The sequence below is a fragment of the Buceros rhinoceros genome, unplaced genomic scaffold (assembly GCF_000710305.1).
Source record: "Buceros rhinoceros silvestris isolate BGI_N320 unplaced genomic scaffold, ASM71030v1 scaffold16590, whole genome shotgun sequence".
Taxonomy (NCBI): Eukaryota; Metazoa; Chordata; class Aves; order Bucerotiformes; family Bucerotidae; genus Buceros; species Buceros rhinoceros.
The window spans coordinates 41926-57334 of NW_010388040.1; the positions used below are offsets into that span (position 1 = coordinate 41926).

Consider the following 15409-nt stretch of genomic DNA (forward strand, 5'->3'; position numbering starts at 1 on the left):
GTGCAGGTTTATTGCAGCCAAGCCACTCCTTTCCGTGCTCATTCCTTCTCAGACATCTGCTGCTGGATGTTAAAACCCTGAGCACCTTTGCCGGGTGGGACTGGACTCTGAAACCTGCAGCAACTGTGACAGAGGAGCAGTATTTGGGAATAAATTGTTGTCTGAGGAAAAGCAACCTGTGTCCCATGGGAGACAAGTGAATCTGAAGTTATATATTATATAAGACATAGGGGATAACAGCAGTTTATCATTAACCCGAACTCTGCAAGAAACACATAAGGAGAGAAAGAAGAAAGCCAGAGAAGCAGCCAGGATGGAATCCAACGTAAGGATCAACAATGCTGCGGACATCTCTGTTATTGTCATCTATTTTTTGTTAGTCCTGGCAGTGGGACTATGGGTAGGTTGGAATTTTATTTTATTTTATTTTAATTTTTATTTTATTTCATTTTTATTTTATTTCATTTTTACTTAATGAGCAGGTACTTTATGGGGTCTTGGGAAGGTGGCTCAGTAAATGAAAATGTATAACTGTATAAAGATTTTGGTGCTTAATTGAGATAGTTAATAAGAGCATGGTGGGGAAATGTGGGTGTTTACTGGAGAGGTGATGATGACCCAGGGATGCATTCATTCAGGTGGATGAATGGAACTAGTGGGAAGGTGTAGTAGCGAGGTTTGTGTGGGGAGTGAGCTGAGACATCTGATCAGTAAAGGTCAGGTCCCTGTTAGCAGGCCGGAGGTGAGTAGATGGGGTTTGGCATCGCGGAGCACAGGGGCTGCAGTGAGAGCTGGTGGTGTGAGGTGATGCCGTAGGAAACAGTGAGAAGAGGGAGTTGCAGGGAGAACAATGGAGGTGAAGTCGATGTGCAGGGAGGGCAACATGGTGGTATAACAGCAAAACGCAGCTGCGACTGCGTGACGGACCAGGGACTGGATATCACTCTCAGCAAAGAGGGAGATGGGTCAGGATTGCAGGGGCCATTATGAGGGCAGTGTTATTGTGGCTTTCTTTGCCAGCAGGACCTTGAGTACTGAGTGCAGTGCCCTGGAAACTAGCGGGAAGGAACAGTTTCAGGGGTGGCAAGAGATGGCAATGACTTTCCGTTCATGATCGAAGCACAGCAGTGCCTCCCGCCCTCACCTAGGCAGTGCTGAACATGCTGAGGACTGCAAGGGAAAACGCAGTGCCTAATCTGAAAATGAAGCATGGTGCTGTAACAGCTAATGCAGAAAGGCGGGTGCTGTCGGTGTAACCTGCGTGCTGAAGGGTTGGGAGATACTGGGTCAGTACTGTGAGCTACAAAGCTGTAAACAGTGGAATGCCACTAAATTCGGTTTCATTGGGGCAAGCTCTCCTGATGACCTGAACACCTGGCCATTAAGAAGTGGAGAGGAGCATTGTCCCTCAGTAATCCCCTGCTTGCCAGGAGCATCCAGGGGTCTGTTCTGCAGTGCACTCAGCTGCAAAAAAAATCTCCCATTCCAGCAGCCTGGCAATGTTTTGAAGAGTACCAAAAATTTAGGGTGTACCCAAAGCGACACAAACTTGCCTTTACCTCTTCATCATGGAAGTAGATGCCAAAAATCTAGCAAAAAATCTGAAGCCCCCAGTGTACCTGACAACCCTGCTGTCTGGCTAGAGGGAGCTGGGTCTTTGCCACAGACATCTGGCTGTTGCTGTAGTTGAACTTTGTGTTAGAAGTCTGTGACAAAAAAAAAAGACAATTGTGTGCTGAGGAATTCCTGGAACTATTCCTTTCCTGCAACCATGTCCTCTTTATTGGACAAATAGTTATTCTCGTTGTTCTGTGTAGTTGAACTAAATAAAATGCACGTTGGAAGAAAAGTTCTGGCTAACTTTCCCACATCTTCTTTCTTTATTTGCCTGTCCAAAGTACGTCCGATGAGACAATGGGAATCCAATATTTGGATCAGGGTCATTAACAAGAATTGTGTGAAGCTTCCCTCCAAAGCCCATCCCTTGACAAGTATGAAACGTGTGTATGGAAAGGAAATTTCAGTTGGGTTCTTTTTTTAAACTTCAGAGAGAAGCAGGTGCAATGTTGATATCACAACAAGAAAGTAGATTTTTATAGATATCTGCTGGGGCTGGATGGTATTGAGTAAAAAGGCTGCGTACTTTCTGTTAATGGGCTTGTGATTTACGGTGGGTTTTTTATGCCTGAAATCAAAGGCGTTGCGCCCCGATGAAGTGTTCATATGAGCTTTTATTTGAGTCATGTTTTTAAGGTTAAATTTAATGTTATTTCAGTGTTTCGCACTGTAATGAAAGCTGAAGCAATGAAGCTCAAATAGTTAATGTAGACCTAAATACCAGAATCATCGTTCAGTTGTATTATTTTCTTCATCGTAAGCTTGTTCTTTTTGGCTGCTTTGTTTATTTCTTCCACTTTTCCCTCCCCATATATTTTATCCCTTCATTCTAGCTGTTTGTTCATAGTCCATGTATAGCTTGCCTATTTAAATATGATTCAATCTTTCTTTCTTTCTGGTTATTTTTTTTCCTTCAGGCCATGTATTCAACCAACCGAGGGACAGTAAGTGGGTTTTTCCTGGCTGGACGAAGCATGGTTTGGTGGCCGGTGAGTGCTATATATTGTGTGTATATGTAGAATATGTGTATGTGCATCCACTTCCTCCTGACTATGTCTGGTTGTGAAGTATCTCTACAATATTGCTGAGACTGTCATGGCTATGTCACATAGATGCACTTCAAACTCTTTCTCTAGCCATGGTGACACAGGACAAACTGCACAACAGAAGCCACCAGGGAGGAGTGTTGGGGAAGTTGCCCATGTTGAGCTCTGAGCTGCCTTGATTATGTGACCAGCTCTTTTGAACCTAGATGCTTTGGTGATGTCAGTGTAGACAATGCTTTGCCTTTCAGCCCACTTTAAAGCTTTTTCATATTTTGGGTTTGTGACTTTCGCTGTACCCAGAGAAGCTGGCTCATTTTGATGTTATCACAGAGAAGAACTGATTTACTGAAATTTTTCCTCGTATTGCTCTATTCTTTCCACTTTTGTTAACAAGTTCTGGTCTGTACGAGGAGAAAATCCTGGAAATATTATAAGTTACTGGTAAAATGTAGTTTAAATTTATTTAAAGATCATCTGTGACTTATATTGTTTTTCTGTGGATTTGTATTCTCTTCTAAGGTGTAGGAAAGGAGTCACAGACAAAATGCGTTCATAGCCATCCAGCAGGCCTCTGGTAGAAATTATATTAGAAACAATCATCTATTTCTTCTAGACCATACAGTCTGTTCAGTGTGATTTCTTCGAAGAGCAGAAAACTTAGACAAACCTGCATTCTCTGCATTTCTTGTGTTGCACGTGCTTCCACGTGCTTGAATGGAAATCCTCAATGTTCCTGATCTTGCATTCAGTCTCCAGAAATGTTTTTGCACTTCATTATGACTTTTAATTTGAGATTCCATCCACATGGATTCAGTTACAGGATCAAGAAGAATGAGATTAAATTGTTGTCTAAAAATTCAGGAATTTTCTTAAAGCACGCTGCAGAAATAACCACACCTCTTTCAGTCTTCTCGTGCTTCAGGGAGCTGCTGTCTGCCTTTAGAAGGGATTAGGACTGCCTCTTCAATGACATGGAAAGATTAAAGGCTAATGACAGTAAAAGGTTTCCTCATTTGGCATAGCAGATCTAAGAAAATTCAGGTTCCACTGGAAGATTGAGGAAAGAGAAAGTTTCCAAGTTATTTTAAGATAAATTCCATAATTCTAGGCAGAGAAAAAAAAAAAACCCAAACAGATTACTCTGCTTGTCACTTTAATCAGTGAGCCGGTTTTAACCTTGTCAAGGATGAATATGAATATGAATACCCTTCTGTGCAGATGTAAATGAAGGTGGAAGAAACAAAGCAGGAAAGACTGGCCATGAAAAACTTCTGTCTTGCTGCAGTGGCACTGACAATTCCTAAAGATTACCCTAAGGAAAGATTAGCTAACGTCGAGTTCCCTGCCAATACTCACCCAACAGAATCAAGAAGCTCCCTTCCTTCAGTGGGAAGAGAAAAGGGATGTCCCCACAGTGCAGTGGTTGCTGGCTAGGATCATCTCTCTCTCCTTCCCAACCTCTGGAGCTCAGCATGGATGAAGTGCTAGTCATCAGGGGAGTCTTAGACCACCCCTTCGGTCCTTCCCTTCGGAATGCCAGAAGTGTCTTTCTGCACCATAAAAATAAACCCAACTTGCAATTCTTCCTGGTATCACTCAAAATAAACAAACAGCAAGCACTCAAACCACAAACTAAATACTATGTCAGCAGCACCACCTGGAAAAGTTTGCCTTGGATAAAAAGAGATTCCAAAACAGCTATTCCCACGGTTTAGCATATAGGTAGGATGTCCATCACCCAGTGCAAGCTGGGCTGAAATGGCTAGGAAAGCAATGAAAGTATAGAAAGTTCAGATGTGATCTCAGTTCTGCAACAGCTAATGCTGAGTGTATTTTTTTACTTTTTCTGTGCTTTGACTTTTCTTCTGTGCCATCTCAGGACGAACATGCCATGGTTCTGGAAAGCCCAGGTACATTTCCACAGATGAGAGGCATGTTGGCGAAAGCCGTTTTGTAAATCGACTCGTATATATGAGATTTCTTCCCTGTGATTTCAGGATAATGACTCTTGCCATGAAATTGCTTTCTGGAACAGAGAAAAGTAGAAAAAAAATCCTTTAACAAACTTGTTATAAACTTGATTCCCTTAAACTAGTAGTGTTTTTCAGACACTGTGCTATGTTCTATCTCTACAGGGCAGCCATAAGCAGCTTTTCTGACCCCACAGGGAGAGGCTCGTTAGCACTGTGTTAGGATCTCTTACTGACAAGCCTAGGAAAAGGATTCTGCTCCACTTAAATGATATGGTAGCTGGGGTTTGGTAGACTAGAGAAGACGCTGGTAATCAAGGGCTGGAGGTTAGTCCCACTTTTGATATGGATTTTTCATGTTTGTCAATCACTTTGCCTCATTGTGATTCAATTTCTCAATTTATAAAGCTGAAGCAAGACAGTTTTCCGGGGCCAGATCTCTCCAGCTTTGGCTCTGATTGTTGACTTCAGCAGAATCCACGAAGGTTACTTAGTGTTTTGCAAACCAATCCCACATTTAGTCTTTTCTGGCTGTTCTGCTGAGGAAATAGGTCTTTTCTGTGTTAGTTCCCTGAAATCACTGCCCTTGTGGAGTGGATGAGCAACTCGTTAGTTCCTGTAGTTAGTTAGGGATCAAGGTATGTAATTACATTCTCACTGATTGTCAGAAATTGAAAACCATTGCTGCTTAATCATAGTGGTGTGAAATGCTGTGCCCTTTCCACAGTCTTTTTACGGAAACCGAGAGAAGAAACTTCAAGAAACTGGTTTTGGGCTCTTGGGCTTTGAGGAAATGTCCTCAGGAAGGACTCTTTAAAGACTCATAACCAGCTCTACTTTTTCCAAATAGACACAGAGGAGCTCAAGGAAAGTGACAACTTTGTGACAGTGGGGCTTGCAATCCGGACTCTCGCTTCTTTTGTTACCTGGAGTTAAGTTCAGCCAAATACTTTCTGCCATTGTAGTAAACATAGTATCTGTTCCTGGAGAGCAGTCAGCTTTGGTAGCAGCCACTCTCACTGGATTAACAGGGTTTCATGCACAATTATATATAAAAAAAGCATCTTCAGTTTTGAATTTTGTTGTTCGGGTTCTGTAGTTTCGCAGACAGAGCTGTCTGCAAAAAATTATGGGTTGAGTTCCTGAGGCTTAAATGCTAATAGGACAAAGAGTATCTGCTGGGCATCTGAAGTCCAGCTATGGTTAGAAAGATTAACTGAAGAGTCGGTGGGAAGCATGCAGAGTCAAGGGCATGCTTCAGCGAAACAGAAATGTAACTCAGCTCGTTTGTTGTCACTTATCTGTCAATCTTTGTGAGCAGGTAAGAATTAAGGAAAAAGAACAACAGATTTTTGCTTCAGTTCTGCATCGCTTGATTTCATGGCCATCAGAACTGACCACTGCCGTGATTTCTCTGACCTCTGTGTCCAGTTACATGAGTTTTACATATCCTCAGAATTCTCCTCACTTGCCGAATGTGACACTGCCGTGAGGAGCCAGGAAAGACAACTCTGGTATGAGTAAGATTTGTATTTCCCTTTCTTAGGTAAAGTGGAAAAAGAAATGAACTTATTTTTTCAAGTTCCATGCAAAAAATAGTGTCAAATCAATAGTTTTTGGAGTAAAAATTATAATAAAGTACTCCAAGGAAAGCTCTGGTAGGAAAGGAGAAGTTCAGTGAAATGGATTTCTCCAGAATCTGTCAGAATTTTCCAGCCAGCTGGGAGCTGTTGTTCTGTCTCAGAGGACAAAGGTGGAAATGTATCGGAGCAGCCTGCTTTCGACCAGCTGTTGGGCTTGTCACAAGCCGGAGACACGTTTGATGTCTGTCGTATATCCATCTCTTTTCACCTAGTGAATTGTGAAGTGTAGAAATGCGGTTTAATGTGGCAATAATACAATACATAGAATTTGCAGACTAACTGGGAAAACAGAATAAAAACCTACGTTTCTTTCTTTGAATCTCAGAGCCCTGAAAGCGTGACAGTAACATCAGTATACTGATTTTTCCAAAGTGACTGAGGGTGAGTCCAAAAAACTCAGGTAGAAAAAATTATATCCGTCCCTCAGAGTAAAGTCACGTTTTGCAGGGAAGAGTTGTGAGTTAAAGAGAGCATGAACAGTGTTGAGGTGTAGTTCTCAAACAAGGGAGTGAGGAATTTGTCCAGGGGTTCGAGAAGCAGCTTCTGCAGGTGACCCATGGGAGAAGTGATACCTCAGGGCAAGGCTCATGACCTCATGCTAATGTGAGGGAACCTCTGCTGTTCTCTGCAAAGGGTCTAAAGGCCACAGACGAGGTGAGCCTGGGATCAGGGCAAAGAGTTTTATACTGAGCTAACACTTTCAAACAGGAAAGCGGACGTTAGGGGCATAGGATGTGTATTAGCAGGTCCTGGGAGGGAGAAGAGCCGTGAGCTGTAAAGACTGCCTGCTGTTGCTGCAGTGGTCACTGATTTGCAAAGTACATTGTGTATCAATTGGAACAGCGAGAGCCAGGATGTCAGTGCATCCTCAGGTTAACGAAAAGAGCAAGGTGAAATGGTTAATGAATAACACGGGAAGAACATGGTGATTGTCATCTCTCTGCAGCGTGGCAGTGCTTTTCCTGAACAGAGTACTCTTGTTAAAACCTGACCTCTTAGAAGATTTTAAAAGAGTTAATGTTACACTTCTGCCTCAGGTTAGTTTAGTTTTTTGTCCTCTCTTTCCCTCTCAACAGCTTTTGTTCCTTTCAATCAACTTCCTTCTTTACATTTCCTCCTAGATCTGTTTTTCAAACCAACACATTAACTGAGAACAGTTAAACGTGTTGAAAATTGTCTCCCTTTGTCACTCCCTCAGTTTCAGCCCGGTGTTCTTAGATCATGTAAAAGTACTGTACCACCTACCAACGGCAAATCAAGCAATTCCAGTAATCACCCTTTTCACTGCAAAAAATACCAGAACAGTAAGTTCTTCAGCAAAACAGCCTGGACCCAGAGCCCATCTGCCTTCTGCACTCATCCTTAGAGTCCGCCACACCGACTGCGAGTTTCTCTTTCCCCTCTGGCATCAGCAGCTCACAGGGTACCAGCACGCTTGGTAAACACTCCTCTTGCTTTAACCACACTGCAGTTTTAGGGTAATATGCATTTCCCAGCTATGAAGATATGGTCTGCCTTTCCATGTGGCTGCATCCATTATTAGTGTGTGTTGATCTTACAGTTCTACTGCACTGGGTGTTCCCTCATCCAAAGAAGGAAATTTAGAAAGTCAAGGTTGGTATCTGCGTTCACATTGCTTTGTCCTTGCACTGGCCCTAAATATGTTGGTAATTTTTCATGTTTAGGTTTGGTTTTGTATTCGTCTTTCGACGCAGTCGTACTGTGGCTAAGTGGGAACACAGCATTCACTGAATGCTACAGTATGTGCAGGTTCCACGCACGGAGCCGAAGCTGCCGCTGTCAGTCCGTGAAGTTCTTCATCAGCTCCTTCAGTTACTTAGAGCTCCTTGCGGTACATTTTAAGCTTTTGAAACAGGAGAGGTAGCACATTAAATAAAATCAGAGATTAATGTGGTTAATCTTTTCTGATGATTGCATTTCTAGTAACCTAGATTTAAGTTTAATTATTCATCTCCAGAGAAGACACTGTGCAACAGTGCTAATGCTTGGTACAAATGGTATTTTGTTTCTTCACCATCGTGGCTGGAAAAACACTGCTGCTGTCACAAGTATGTTAGAAGAAAAAATTTTCCTTACGACCAGTGATCTCTCTGGCTTGTTTGCTAATGCTTGTTACAACACTTATCATTCTTGTAGAAATATCTGTCCTATGACAGACTGGTTACATTTCTGCAGGGGAGAACTCACTTCTAGAAATGTGAAGAAAAAAAAAAGACATTATGAAAACCCAGAAGTGAGTGAACTTAGATACATAAATTTCCTGTCACAGCAAAAGAACAGTTTGTCTGCAAAAAGACTAGAAGAAATCAGGAGATCAAACTCGGGAAAGGAGAAAAAAGTAAGCTTGGAAAAGAATGGGTGGAATCCTCTGATTTGTGCATTGCATATAAAAATGAGGGAGGAAAATTTCATGACTGGAGCTCAGGATTGTGAGTTGGGGAGTATGATTGCTATTCCCGGCTATGGCATAGCTCTATAGGATGAATCTGTTCTTCAGAGGTGGGTTTCTATGATGAAATCCCTTTTATCCTCCTCAATCTCAGGCAATCGTCCCTGTGCTCTCAGAAAGATTGACTTAATTTTTACTGCTGCTCAAAGAGCTCACTGCAGCGGCTGCAGAGCTCAAATTTATAACTATTCTCTTTAAATATATTTTAGGTCCCTAAAATTCTCCCAGTGAGTTGCAGACAAGGAATATCTCTCCTCCTTGTAAGGTGACTCTGAACATATTCCAGCCACCTGTACTGGGGAACTACGTAAGCAGAAAGTGCTGGATGCAGGTCCTGCATTCATATGTCTAAAAACCCATTTTTAAGCACCTTGGGATCTTTGAACAGGAGAGGTCCTAACTAATGAGAGCGGTAGAAGCTGATCAGCAAGAGGTTCTTTTGCTTACTTGCTCTATGCTTTTCTTTTTAACTCTGTTTTCTTTTTTCTATGTCGCTTTCAGAGGACATAAAGAAAAAATAGAAGTTAATAAAAAATGTTCACTCACCTCTTTTCATCTCAGAACTACCCCATGTCTTCTGCCTACAATACCCAATCCAAACTTTTGTTCATGCGTGAGTTCTCACCCTACATCTCTCAGAGTCTGACCCCGTCAATTATGGAGAGGCATTTCTGCTGCCTTTAATGGCAGCAGTTTGAGGAAATGAAGCTCATCGCTTTTCTCTTCAGCTTCTCTATTGTCCGAGCTATTTAATAAAGAATTAGATCTTTGGCTACAGTCTCTCTTTTGTGAATGGCTCCTGCCTGTCTGTAATCCAGACATAAGCATTTCATTTTTTTTAATCTCTCCCTGTTCATCAGTTTCTGTGTTCTCCCCACTGTTGTGTTTGTATGATCAGTGCAATATTTGGGGGTCTTAGAGATCCAGCACTTCTTAAATAGAACGCCTTGATTTGCTGTGGATTGTGTCTTCCAGAAGCACTTTCTCAGCAGATATTTCTTCCACGCAGCTTTCAGGATTTAATTCAGTAACTGAGTATCTTTTGACTCAAAGTGTACCAAATACAGTGTACCAAAGTCTGTGCAACTCTCACCGATGATACATTTAGTTCCTCAGGCTGTGGAATATGAAACAGGGAGTGCTAGTTTGACAAGTGGGTATGCACTGTTTCCTCCTTGAGTGACTGATCACAGACTTCTCCCTAATTGTCTGGATATCACCCAAAAGTAAGTTAGTCAAGTTTTGCAAGTATTTTTTAGTTTATCCTGTCATAAACTGTTTGCCTCAACTGGAAGAAGAACTTCTGTGTAACATCCTATTCATTTGCATTGTTGTGGATCTGATGGCTGGAGGTTTGAGGGTGAACAGTAAGAGGGAGTCTTGAAAGTTATCGAGGAAGGTGGTTGCCAATCATCCTCCTCATTGCCATCTGATAATAGATAGGCATGAGTTCAAAATGCCAAAGGAACGTGATTTTTTCAAGTTACCATGAATGGAACTTAAGAGCCAAATATTGTTCTTTCTGTTTCCAGATCGGTGCTTCTCTCTTTGCCAGTAACATTGGCAGTGGACATTTTGTGGGAATAGCAGGAACAGCAGCAGCGGGAGGAATTGCCATCGGAGGATACGAATGGAATGTAAGTGGCATGAATTTAAGTGAACATGTTTGTGACATCCAGATTATCAGGAGAGGTTAAACAAAATAACATTGCCAAATAATTTAAGACTGTCAAAGTTTGTGCTTGGCAACTCTTGTTATCGATACTGACCAGTAAGCGCCAATGTAATCTAGTATTTAGCTCATCCTCCTTGGTCCTTGTCCAAGCCACTGGGAGAAGATGACCCTTTTCTGTTGCGTGAAGTGTTTTAGAGAGCATTTGAACCAAATAAATTGGTGGGTTTTCCTCTCTATACATATCCTTTGATTACTTTTCAAGTATTCGTAAAGAGCACTTTCAGCTTGCAGGATATTGGGAAGAATTTATCAGATTTACAGCATTTGCTGTATAGGAATAGTTGAAGGGGCTTTGATTTCTTCACAGGCTCTAAGAAATTTTGGACATCCTTCACCGCCGCCTGCATTCCAAAAATCTTTTCCTCTTTACTTTCTCTGTCCCCTAATTATGCGTGTGTTTTCCTTATGGTTGCAGTATAGGGTAGATGTATCCAAGGTGACTTTAAATGAACTACTTGGGGTACCAGGAGTAGTGTTAACTGCAACTATTTCACTCCATTTCCTTGTATTCTGAGGCTCTGTGGGTGTGGAGGATAATGCCTTTGTTTTGCTTAAATGACCTTCATGAAAAGGATTATATATGACACAAAGGACTTAATGAGCATACGTAGGTCAATGCTTCCCTGCATTTAATTCTGCACGGTGACAGAAGCACACACCCTGGAGAATCTGGCTTTATTCCTTAACAAGTAGGTGGTTGCTGCAAAAATAGTCAAGTACTCATACGATATCAATATTTAAGGAGAAGGTGAAAGGCTAAAATGAGCTGTATGAGATGTGTTAATATGTCATCTTTCTTTCTTTGGTTACACTAGACCTGTAACAAACCTGATTCTCCTTCTCTTTGTACCAAAACTAAGAAAAATGAAATAGAAGGATTGTCATGGTATTCAAATATCTAGGACCTGTATCCTTTTTCAAACATATCCACCTCTAACACTTCATCTCCTGGGAGATTCTCTGTGGATACACAGTGAACAATGATTGTTGTTTAGGAAGAAGCAATGATGCATGTGCATATTTGAGCAGAAACGCTGCGTAGTTCATTACTTATGACATAGTGGGACTGGTGTACAGGTTAACAGACGTGCTGGAAATATTGCTCTTGATTCTCCTTTTGAAAGAAGTACTAAATTTGACTGTTATCATCCTTGTGTATCACTATTATTCCACTGAAATTATTTCTAATTCGTATTAGTATGACAGCAGAAGCTGACCCAGTATTTCTTGTCCATCTTATGGTTTTGATTTAAGAGCAGAACTTAAGAGACACCATTAAAAAGCCCTCAAAGCCCTGTGGACAGAATAAATGCAGAGTGCAGCTCTGAGAACAGGCTTTTGTTCTATATGTGTTAATTTACATCTACAACCCTATACTGGATAGCATTTGCCAGCCATTTAATACAAATACAGGATAACACAAAATATGTTATGAAATGGTAACATGGAAATACAAGACGTGTTACCAAATGCATGGGGTACACCGCGTACAGTGTGTGAGATCATTGTAGAACGTAGGGCCATCTCACAGAGACCTGACGCAGAAGGCAGTTAATGGTCAAAATAATAATCAAAAGTGGTACTCTCCCCAGGACCTAGATTGCAAACGTCACAACATCCCATGGCAGCATACCTGATTGGCCCTGCATGAGCGGCTCTGGGATGAAGATGCTAGCAAATAGGTCTCAGGTAGCAAACTTCACCTTCCCTAGTACTTCCCAGAAATGGCAGTCTTATGGGCTGGACGTGTTTTAACCATCGTTAAACCAGGCACCCTGAGCTTGCTCTGAGGAGCGCTGGGATAGTCTGGTGCTGCTATGGAGCGGTGCTGTGATATTAGAAGGCGATCCTCTGAGCAGAAATCAGCTCTTCCTCTAGAAATTGTAGTGTCGTCATGTGTGCTCCCCCGGGCCATCTAGCATCAAATCCAAGCTCCATAAGAACTGACAATTTCTTTGGCCAAGATTTCCCTCAGAAATTTTCAACTGTAAATCAAAGGACAGAGCAGCTTCTCCCCCCCCACCTGCAATACCCAGGCTAACTCAGCTGATCTTGTCTTGGCTGCAGGCTCTGGTACTTGTGGTTATTCTGGGATGGGTGTTTGTACCTATCTACATCAAAGCTGGGGTAAGTCAAAACAGTACGTTACGCTTTTCTTAGCTGCTCATGTTTGTGGGTGGGGTTTTAAATATTGCAAAGCCGTTATGGATGGCATGAAATCTGAGTGTGTTAGAACTGTACTAGATTATGTCTGTATATACTTGAAAAGTGAGGATTCTCTGTCTGAGACCTGAGCTGAGAAGTACTTGGTGCTCTCTACTTGTTCTCCTTTGATTCCTGGAGTTGCTCTTCCTTGCAACTGCATTTGCCGCTCCCCTCCCTTTGTGCTTCTCTCTTACAGCATCTGAGTAGCAAATAATTTCCTCTGATATGCTTTGTATCTGTTCCTCATTATCTGAAACCTTATCTGCAGGTGGTGACAATGCCAGAGTATCTGAGGAAGCGCTTTGGCGGGCAACGGATTCAGGTCTACTTATCAGTCCTTTCTCTGATCCTGTATGTATTCACAAAGATCTCAGTAAGTAAAATTTTTACAGCATTTCTTCCATCCTACATTGATCTAAAGAAAGAGAACTCCCATTTAAAACACTGCTCACAATTTGTCAGTTGTTTGTGATTTGGAGCCGTTGGTTGAAATAAGAACTGTAAAAACAGGATTTTGTGTTTTCTTTATTCTGTCTAGTGAGCTTGTGTACCCAGATTTGTTCTGCAATGCAAGTTTGTTCCTTCCTGGCAATGTCTCTTGCTGCTTATTGTGCTTCCTTTTTCTTTTTTAGGTTTTAAGGTTTACTTCAACTTACACTCTCCTCTAGAACACATTGGAGTGGAGGGAAACTTTGGCAGGCATTTTTCTCTCCAAACTTTGTATTTATCTGTTTTAGCACTCCCCGGTGCCATCAGTAATACAGATAAGGGAGAAGAGCAAGAGGGCAATGGAGAAAAAGAGAACAATAGGAACTAGAAAATAATGGAGTGGGGGAATGCAAAGGAGAGAAAATATAACAGCTGAGGTGAAAGGAGGGAAGAGGAGAGATTCTTTTAATGAGCAAGTGGTTGCCATAAAGTTTAAGGTGCTATGAAGTTAATGAATCGTAGAATCATAGAACACCAGATTGGAAGAGAACTCAAGGATCATCTGGTCCAACCTTTCTTGGGGAAATCACAGTCTAGATAAGAAAATGTTTATTAAGTGGTTGTATTGCTGTGGAGCAGGGAAGGGACCTTGAATTTTCTATATATCTGGAAACTACCAAGACCCTAAAGAAGTCCACAGTTCAGGCACAGCTCAATCTGTTGTTTTGCGGAAGTTGCCATGGCAGATTACTCTTTGCCCTCTGAATGGGAACTGACTGATAATAGTGCAATTTAAGCTAAAAGATTGGCCTTTTGCTCTCATTCTCACATCTTCATGATCCTTAGAATGGTTATAAATTAAACAGGCTGGTACTGTGGAGCTGGCTTTGGAGTTAGATTTCCATATATTTCAAAAGGATTAGTTAATTTGCTAACTAGTTAATCCTAATTTAAACTAAGTTAAATTAATCCTAATTTGCTAGGGTTAGTTAATTTGTTGTGCTTAACTACCGTAATCAGAAATCCCAGGTATGACAGAGAGTTCTGGCAATTCTAGCAGCCGAGAAGCTCTTCCAGTCAGATGACTCACGGTCCTATTCTGCAACACATGTTGGAAATGAACCCATCAAGGTGCTACATAGGTTCAGAATTTACTGCCTTTTATTTCCAGCCTCTATCTTGCCCACGGATCTGGTCATGCGATTTCACCCCATGTCAGTTGGAGTGTCTTGCTCCCAGGCAAGGCAGGTTCTCCGTTTGAGCTTTATGACGCTGAAGCACCCTCTCCGGCTCTTGTGGTCTGCTCCTGTTAGGGAGCAGTGCAACAGTCAAGAGATGCATATGGTCCCACTCTACCAGCAGCTATCCCAGCTTCCCATCAACCCAGTCATTCCAGATGCGTGTGGGGAATTGTCACGGAGCCGGGTCTCTGTGCCATTCAGGGGAAAACTCTGGTGCACATGTTCTCTCGCCATTTCTAGTTGTCCTCATCTGCCCAGGACACCTCTCACAGTGTCTGTCCATGTACAAGTGTGGCTCAGACTTTTGTAGCATGCAAGCAAGTCATCTTCATTGTCATCTAACGTCACCATACTCAGAAGGGCAGGATTTACCTGGGTCTGATTTACTTGTCGTATCTTATTCAGAATAGGCAGAACAGTCAAAACCTTGAGGTACTGCCAGAGATGTGCAAAGGGACACGTGCCGTGTGAAGCTAGAGCAGGTCTCTCTTCCTGGAGGCATGTGTTGACAACCCGTGCCATTGCCAGCTTGGGGATTTGCATATCACTTCCTTGACTGCTGCCTTTGCAAACACTCCCTGTGATCTTCGGGGCTTACTGAGATTTGATAGAGAAGGATGGGTTTCTGCCCTGCCCTTAACAGGCAGTCACACCCACCAGGCTGGCAGCGATACTTACTGCTCCTTATCCTCGTAGAAGATGGTATCTTGTTTCTGGGGTAGTCATTAATGTGCTGCTTCCTTGATACTAACATTCTTAATAATACAATTATGATGGTGCTTTCCAGTGGACAGTGTAATATGTCGGGTCATGTAACTCCTGACATACTCTTGCTGGCACAGTGCCCAGCACCACACGAGGATCAGATTCCCTTTGCACACCTCTGTACAAGGTTGTTACTAGTTCCGTTTTCCGGCACATTCTCTATGTATTTTCTGTTGATTTCTCGCCTTGTTTTGTGGCTAATCATCCACTTGCCGGACAGGGCCCTGCTGCAAGGTGCTGATCTTCGGGATCAGAACACGTGTGATCTCTGAGCTCAAACAATTCCTG

The 15409-nt window shown here is 42.2% G+C and overlaps 1 protein-coding gene across 1 annotated transcript in view; it reads left to right on the forward strand.

The window, feature by feature from the left end:
- Positions 1 to 313: 313 nt before the first annotated feature.
- SLC5A1 (solute carrier family 5 (sodium/glucose cotransporter), member 1) overlaps positions 314 to 15409 on the forward strand; it is a 26807-nt gene continuing 11711 nt past the window's right edge. Inside the window, exons 1-5 of the mRNA XM_010144599.1 lie at positions 314 to 400; positions 2535 to 2606; positions 10279 to 10383; positions 12549 to 12608; positions 12955 to 13059. Of these exons, the coding sequence (XP_010142901.1) occupies positions 314 to 400; positions 2535 to 2606; positions 10279 to 10383; positions 12549 to 12608; positions 12955 to 13059 (429 nt within the window). The remainder of the gene's footprint in view (positions 401 to 2534; positions 2607 to 10278; positions 10384 to 12548; positions 12609 to 12954; positions 13060 to 15409) is intronic.